General features: G+C 33.2%; 1 protein-coding gene across 1 annotated transcript; it reads right to left on the bottom strand.

Moving 5' to 3' along the window:
* Positions 1-1,572: 1,572 nt before the first annotated feature.
* Positions 1,573-7,095, bottom strand: LOC136803654 (uncharacterized). Its single transcript, XM_067060379.1, has 3 exons — positions 6,698-7,095; positions 1,970-2,050; positions 1,573-1,664 (listed from the first exon to the last, which is right to left on the bottom strand). The coding sequence occupies exons 1-2, from the start codon at positions 7,024-7,026 to the stop codon at positions 1,984-1,986; spliced, it is 396 nt and encodes a 131-aa protein (XP_066916480.1). The 5' UTR covers positions 7,027-7,095; the 3' UTR covers positions 1,573-1,664; positions 1,970-1,983.
* Between the last annotated feature and the right edge of the window lie 1,044 nt (positions 7,096-8,139).

The following is an 8,139-nucleotide window of genomic DNA, read 5'->3' as shown; positions in this document are numbered from 1 at the left end:
ACATTTTTTTCGAAATAGGGTTCTGTCACATTCAAGGGTTTATAGTTATGCATCTTTGTGTAAAAAATCATAAAGAATGAAAGAGCCAATCTCGAGAAAAGCCAATACCTAAGTAATTGATAATGTGCTTATAAAAAAATATCGAATTTGGCCAGTTTTTCTATAAAAAAACGCCAAGCAACCCAAATTTCCTGTCTAAACACACATACTCTTCAAAAGTAAGCCCTCTTGAGCAGAAAAAACATCTATCTCATAAAAAAAATTGAGTAATTTGACTAAGAACATCGATGTATGCTTATTAATAGTGATTCTTATAGATAAACATGCGTTTTTTGAGCCAACAAAATTTTTTTACAAAAATCTGCTTGAGCCATCTTATACCTATGATGGTACCCTACTTTTATGCAGAAAAATAGAAAAAATTAATGATCCAATTTTTCACAAAGTCCAAAAAACCTGTTTTTTAGCCGTTTTTTGGCCCAAATTTGCCCAAAAACATTTTTTTCGAAAATAGGGTTCTGTCACATTCAAGGGTTTATAATTATGCATCTTTATGCAAAAAATCGTAGAAAATGAAAGAGCCAATCAATCTAATACCTAGGTAATTGATAATGTGCTTATAAAAAAATATCGAATTTGGCCAGTTTTTCTATAAAACATGCCAAACAACCAAAATTTCATGTCTAAACACTCGTGAGAAAAGAAAAACATCTATCTCATAAAAAAATTGAGTAATTTGACTAAGAACATTGATGTATGCTTATTAATAGTGATTCTTATAGATAAACATGCGTTTTTTGAGCCAACAAATTTTTTTTGCAAAAATCTGCTTGAGCCATCTTATACCTATGATGGTACCCTACTTTCGTGCAAAAAATCAGAAAAAATTAATGATCCAATTTTTCACAAAGTCCAAAAAACCCGTTTTTTAGCCGTTTTTTGGCCCAAATTTGCCCCCCAAATTTTTTTTTCGAAAATCGGGCTCCGTCACATTTTGGGCATTGCCATTTTGCATCATTGTGTAAAAAATCAGAAAAAACTAATGAGCCAATCTCGAGAAAAGCTGGTAACTAACGGACGGACGGACAAAGGTTAATTTATAGGACCTCCACCGGGGTAGGTCCAAAAACCGAATTTTAAATCAGAGCACTTTTAAACAAAAATGATTATCCCCCATGCTGGCGAATATCTCCAGATTTCAAAACCGAATAGAATGTAACAGCTTTAAAAATTGATGTCCAATTTTTAAGCTGGGTGTCCACTGAAAAAAAAATAAGTTCGTCGCAAATACCTGTTGACAAAAAATAAATCCAGACATAATGTCTGGAATTAAAAATCTATTGTTCCTTTTTACGACGAAGTAAAAAATAATAAACGAAGTAGAATGAAAACGTTTTCATTTTTCATGGTTAATTGTTTTTTGGTTTTTAATTCCAGACATCTGTCTCGATTTATTTTTTGCAACAAATAAATTGGCGATGAACTTATTTTATTCCAGTGAACACCCAGCTTTAGAAAGTGAAAGTTTGATGTTGATAAGAATTAAAAACCCTGGACTAGTAAATTAGAAGATACTTTTTGACAGGGACGAATATCCCAATTTTGATTTATTCTTATGTATAAAAAATATGTACAAATTAAATTTTCTTTGACGATGACTTTATCTACAAGAGAAAAATATCATTAATGAATATATATCAAAATGGTAACATTTTTTGTTTTTTTAACATTATTAATACTTTAGGCAATAATTCTGTATAATATTACTGTACATATAATTAGTACGTAAGGCCGGAACTCTCAGTACTTTTTAGTTTTTTCTTTTATGGAAGATAACTTTTAAAATATTGAGCAATATAATCCTCTCAAGTTAAACTTGAAAAATTGAAAATACGGAAAGAGTCTTTAAAAGAATAAATTTAACACACCATGCTGTTACTTAAATGGTCATTGCTAACAAAGAACATACTTATAAGCTTCTTACTAAGCAAAGGTGATCTTCATTGCAATGAATCCAGTGACCAAAGCAAATACACCAGCAATGGCAAGCCTGTGAAGATAAAATTGATTGAGTAGTCTTCTCAAGTTTTTTTAAAACAAAGTCTAACATTTTTATTATGTGATATGACATCATGATTAGGAAAAGGTTTATTTTTCTACCGGGTGCGCCACAAAAAAGTTTCTCTCTTTAAAACTAATTTTCTTGAAATCTAAAAATTTTGAAAGAACCTTTCCAATTTCATTGGAAAGAAGAAAGGTAAACTTAAATTTTGATGGGTCATTTATTAAATTTGATTCATTAAATCAAAAGTTATGCTCAATTGAATAAAAAAGTTACTTTCAGAAAGTGCTCAAAAACGTTGAAAATCAACCTATCAAATTTTCATTTCAAAATTGGCAATACGATAGCCTTTACATAATTAAAAACATTTTTAAGTAATTAAACACATAAATTTCGAAACTGAAGGGTCAAAAGGGTTTAAAATCTTAATCAAGATCACCTTAAATTATTTTACCCAAATTTTCCTCACATTTTTGGTTTTAGATTGGATAAAGTCTAGTAAGACTGGATGTACCGCAAAACCCATATTTTTATGTATTTTTATGAATTTTACTGGATTTTTGGCCTTTTTCGACGAATTTTCTGCCTTTTGTTGAAATTAAACCTTCCATTATACAACAAAAGATCATTTAGACAGCTAATTATCATTTTTAATGACTAAAGCGAAAATACTGATGTAACAAGTAATTATGCTTCTGTTTGATTTGATAGAAGGTCGATTTTTAACCTTTTTGAGCACTTTCAGAAAGTAACTTTTTTATTTAATTGAGCATAACTTTTGATCTAATGAATCAAATTTAATAAATAACCTATCAAAATTTAAGTTTATCTTTCTTCTTTCCAATGAAATTGGAATGGTTCTTCTAAAAATTTTAGATTTTGAGAAAATTAGTTTTAAAGAGAGAAACTTTTTTGTGGCGCACCCGGTATGTTCATGGGGAGCCATTCAAACTCAAAATTACCACAGAAAACATCAATTGGATGTTCTGTTGATGAATCCCTACCTGTCTCTACACCTCTTTGAAAACATTGCCACTGTGGTAATAAAACTAAATCTTGAGACATTTAACCCTTCGTCAGACACATTATTTCGCTACCTCTTGCACATTTACTAAACAGACTTAAACTCCTATATCAAGATTACGGGATTTGGAGTGCGGGCCAATTTTACTTTCGTTTTCAGTGGTTTCATTTTTGATTTCAAGCCAATCTTAACAACGGGGTGCTTGCTCATAGTTACAGGGGTTTTTGCAAAAAACTAAACATAATACCGGGTGACCCACGAAAAAGTTCAGATGTTTCTTGACGTCTTGAGGCCGAACAAATGTCCCAAAGTGCTTGGAGTTTTGATATTTAGAAATTAGATATCCTAACTTAAAATTTGAGCTATCACTTTTTAAATTTGACCAATTTGTTCTCCGCTTGTGAGCTTTTAAAGTCAAAATTCACTTTTTGGAAAGTGTAAAAAACACGTAAAAAAGGGGTATCAAATTTGGTAAAATCTGAAAAAAATCTACAAAAGCGCCAATTTTTATAAAAACTAGACTTGTTTTAAACAAAAATTACTTCTAAAAGTGTTTTTATTAATTATTAATGTCACAAAACTCGTTAAATAAGTCAATTTGTAAGTGATTTTCTAATTGATTGCTTAAATTTAATACCTCTTTTTTACGTGTTTTTTACACTTTCCGAAAAGTGAATTTTGACTTTAAAAGCTCATAAGTGGAGAACAAATTGGTCAAATTTAAAAAGTGATAGCTCAAATTTTAAGTTAGGATATCTACTTTCTAAATATCAAAACTCCAAGCACTTTGGGACATTTGTTCGGTCTCAAGATGTCAGGAAACGTCTGAACTTTTTCGTGGGTCACCCGGTATATAGAAAGTTTTCCAAATCCCCCATTTCAATGACTCTTCCATGTTTCACTTTTTTGTAGCAATTCTTCAAAATGAAAATATTTGAGATTTTAAGCTCTTCTATTATTCAATGATTTTTAATGGCACTTTTTGTTGACAATCTAACTCTCGCATTAATTAAATTTCCGCTTTCTTTGGAGAATTGAGGATGAGAAATATAGTGTACTCCTCAGGATCATGGATTGAAACAAATAAAAGAAGTTTTATGAAGGGAGAGATTTTACAGCCGCCTGTGCTTCAAGGCACTGAAAGGCCACGGGTGCCAAAGAGAAGGGCTGTATGAAATGCAGCAATCTTATTGGTGGAAATTAAATAAACAGTGCGTCTCAAACCGCGATATTTCGAGAGCACGGAAGCGCGTCAAAACACCAGCTTTTTTAGAGTTTTGTCTCGTTTACCCAAACGCTGCAATCCTGCGTAGGCTTTGGGCTCAAGACTAGAACCCCCAATGCGAGACATTGGCCTGACCGAAAAAAAATCATCATCATCAATTTTGTTAATTGTCAGAGTCGTTTACTCACTGGAAATACGCAACTTTCTGAAGTTTCGTTTTTTTTCGGTTGTGCTTCATTTTAAAAATAACGAAGATGAAAAGTTACCATCAATCCCGCGAGTAAAAGAAAGTACTCTGAATAGTCTACGAAAAGTGCGCTCGCGCGGCGAATAGAATATCTCGCAAATTAATATATGCATAAAACTGACGAAATCCTTTCTTTTTTATGCTTAGGTGACGTCACCATCGATCCTGACTCGACAATGGAGAACCAAATTTGGCAATGTATAATTATTACGAGCGGCCGAGAAAGTTTGTGTGATGCAAAAATTGCGCGATAAACGAAGCCCTAGAAGAACGCCCACTGAAAATTGAAACCAGGAATTTATTGAATATTTCACCAATGAAGTATATATCAAACTTTTTGTTTTTTGTAATTATTATAAATTCATAATTTTTAAATACTATTTTTTGAATGTCAAAGGACAATTAAAGTGAATTTAAGCTGATTGGGTGGGTATTGGGCGGACGGGCGTTTTGCACGTGCCGAGATTGGAAATTAAATGAGAGTAAAAGACGGGGGCGTCTTAGTATGTAATATTAATTCATTATTCTTTTATTTTTATTTTTTGCGAATGAAAGATGAATTTTTGATTTTTGAATTAAGGAAATATAGTATAATATATTGTATTTGATTGTCAATGCCAAAAGATACTTACGAATAATCTGCTGTGTTGCTTCGCTATTTACCCCCGGATTGTTTTAGTAGGCACTTCGGTCACGTAAATAAAAACACGTGTATATGTTGAAGCCGACTGTGGACTGACCGCAATTGCAATTACATAAATTATTGTGGAAGGGAACGCTTGAGACGAATGTTTGGGAAATCAAAAAGACAACTTTTGTGAGAATGTTGAGTTTTGTTTATATGGTAGGGTGGACAGGACAAAATTTTCCCCTAAATTTTAAAAAACCAAACTAATTTTATTTGAAAATCCTTACCTTTGTGAGAAAAATGAGGGGTCATTTATTAAAATTGGTTAAGTATTCCCAAAGTTATTCCATTTTCAAAACACAAAAAAATCACCTTTTCAAAGAATCGCCTCCTTACACCACGCCAGCAAGAAATAATTTTCGGAAGCACCAAAATCGCGCCAAAAATGGCGGATGAAATCTAGTCTTCCGTGTGGCGGGGTGTGGGGAGTTTTGCCGGTGCGGTCTGAAAATCGGCCCGATGACTGTTAAACTTTAGCTTATCGCTAATGAGCTGGAAATGATAGCTAAAAACAAATTTCACCACTAGAAAGCTGAAATCCTCAGCTTTCAGATGGTGTATGGTGCTTAAATGAAAAAATCCGCAATCTTGTTAAAAAATCGCAATTTCTTCTTATTTTTCGAAATTCCAGACGGCCTGTAGATTTTCAAATAAAGCAGGTTGTGATAGATTGTAGCTTAATCTTACCCTGGGTTTACTAAAAAAACCGCGATTGAAAAGATGGACCAGCTCAATAGCGACAGTCATTTGTTTCAATGTGGGTCGAGAATTTTCCGGTGCCGTGGTCAGCGCTAAATCGCGTTTTCACCTTGACGTCGAAAAACATGAATATCTTTGGAAAGAAAATAGATACCTTGATGCAGTTTTTTTTACTTGTTTCCCTGATAATTCCTGATTGATTTAAAAAAAAGAATGAGCACATTTGGATGATTTAAAGGTAAGTACTAATGCCTTGAAGTTCATTTTTGTAAATTCTTCCTCGTTCCGCGCAAAAAATCCCGACGAGTGCGCACCCTATATATGGCTGTTTGTGACGCACTGATAAATAGTCCGCGATAGAGTGCCACGAAGCAATCAGTAAGAAGAGACAACTTTCATTTTTTGTTGCAGATTTTGATATAAACACAGTCTAAACTTAAACTTCTATAGAAGCTAGGCTAGTCTTACCTCTTTCATCTTTCCCTTTATAACAATACAATGCTGACAAGCTGACACAACACATTGACAACTATGGTAATCCCTGACGTGCCTTGCACGACGGACGGCTGTAAAATCCCACCTTCATATATTTTTTTCCATCTGTGATTCTAAGGCTTAGGTTTTTTCTCATCTTCAATTTATTGAAGAAAGGGTGAAGAAAAAAATTTCTCTCGCCTAACGTCAATTGATGTGAGTGCGTGACCACCCTAGCCCTAAAAAAAGGGAAAAAAGGAGATATAATAATAAAAAACCTCTTGTCTCCTGTGGTCAGTGTGTCATAAACCTTTCTTGCACTTAATGGACGGGAACCTCCTCCTTCAACAACAGTACTGCCACTTGCACTACTTTTGGTGTTTATCATTTGACGCTCAGCAAGAATTGATGGGTTGTCTGCATAATATTTGTCCCAGAAAATATGTTCAACCGTGACTTCTTTACCGTCTCTTTCCTTGATCTTTCTCTTCTTCTTCTTCTTGTAAAGTTGGTTCTTCTTCAATCCTCTAGAAAAAATAACACTGCACACTGGAAGAGTTCTTTGTTGCTGAAGTAAAAACGTGCTTCTCGTAGCAAGAGCCGCCATCTTTAAAATTTGTTTTTTTGGAAGGTTTCTCTCAAACCGCTTATCACATGATCAACTACTGCGGAGATAATATCGAGTTTAAAGTAAGAGAGATAACATAACATCGCCGTAAAATGTGTGCGAGGGAGAAGTCACAGTGCTGGCCAGTAATACTAAAATATGACGGCGCATATTTCACACCAGTTGTTTAGAGAAGAAAAGATTCGAAAACATTGTAAGGGTTTGAATGCCAATACGGACCATGAAAATCTTTCAACTCGGCTCAAAATCCTCCATCGGGAACGGGGGAACGAGATCTCGAGGGAGTTTTGCTTGCTAAAAGTTGAATATTTGGAAGAAAATGTGTGTTTTGTTTTGATTTCAATTTTCTTAGATTAATATATGTATAGAACTGTCTGTCTGAACTTTTGTCAAAATGAAAATAAGCGTGAGATGCGCGTTATTTAATGCGTCTCGATTCCACGTGGGGTGGGGTGCCTTTTTTCTCAGTAAGATTTTTGACTTTTAGACTGATTTTGTTTTATTTTGGGAATGCAATATAACGTTTTTACATACTCTTATAATGTAAATTACTCTCTCAGTCCATTGTTAAAATATTTTCAGCTCTGACCCACACACAGTATATAAGTCATACTAGGAAAAGTCTATCAGTCAGGAGTTTTTATGGCGCGCCAAAGCGGAAATAAATACTATCTTATTTTAAAACATATTATCTTCGTTTAAAACATACTATCTTTTTTAAAACATACTATTTTTTGCTTAAAAAATACTATTTTCGTTTAAAACATAGTATCTTTAAAAAATAATACTATTTTTACTATCTTTCATACTATCTTTTTAAAACAATACTATCTTTGTTGTAAACATACTATCTTCGTTTAAAAAATACTATCTTTTAAAAAAATACTATCTTTTTAAAAAATACTATCTTTTTTCGAATATAGGTCAGCCTAGACTAATGTTAATTTTTCTTTCAGAAAAAAGACTATAAATTGTTTTCTTGCAGCTTCCCAACATCCAAGCTCTCGAACATCACAAGCCGAATGAAATTACTTTCGATTTCCCGTAGAAATTATGCGATGAAAAATCCAGGGGTCGAAGAATGAAGATTTT

Source organism: Clytia hemisphaerica, unplaced genomic scaffold (assembly GCF_902728285.1).
Source record: "Clytia hemisphaerica strain Z4C2 unplaced genomic scaffold, Clytia hemisphaerica genome assembly, whole genome shotgun sequence".
Lineage (NCBI taxonomy): Eukaryota > Metazoa > Cnidaria > Hydrozoa > Leptothecata > Clytiidae > Clytia > Clytia hemisphaerica.
Note: the sequence above shows the minus strand (reverse complement) of the source record. Positions and strands in the feature narration are given on the sequence as shown.

Coding starts and splice junctions, on each gene's coding strand:
- LOC136803654 (XM_067060379.1), bottom strand. CDS start 7,026: ATGGCGGCTCTTGCTACGAGAAGCACGTTTTTACTTCAGCAACAAAGA. Junction 2,051..6,697: donor CTGACCACAGGAGACAAGAG/GTTTTTTATTAT, acceptor TTATCTTCACAG/GCTTGCCATTGCTGGTGTAT.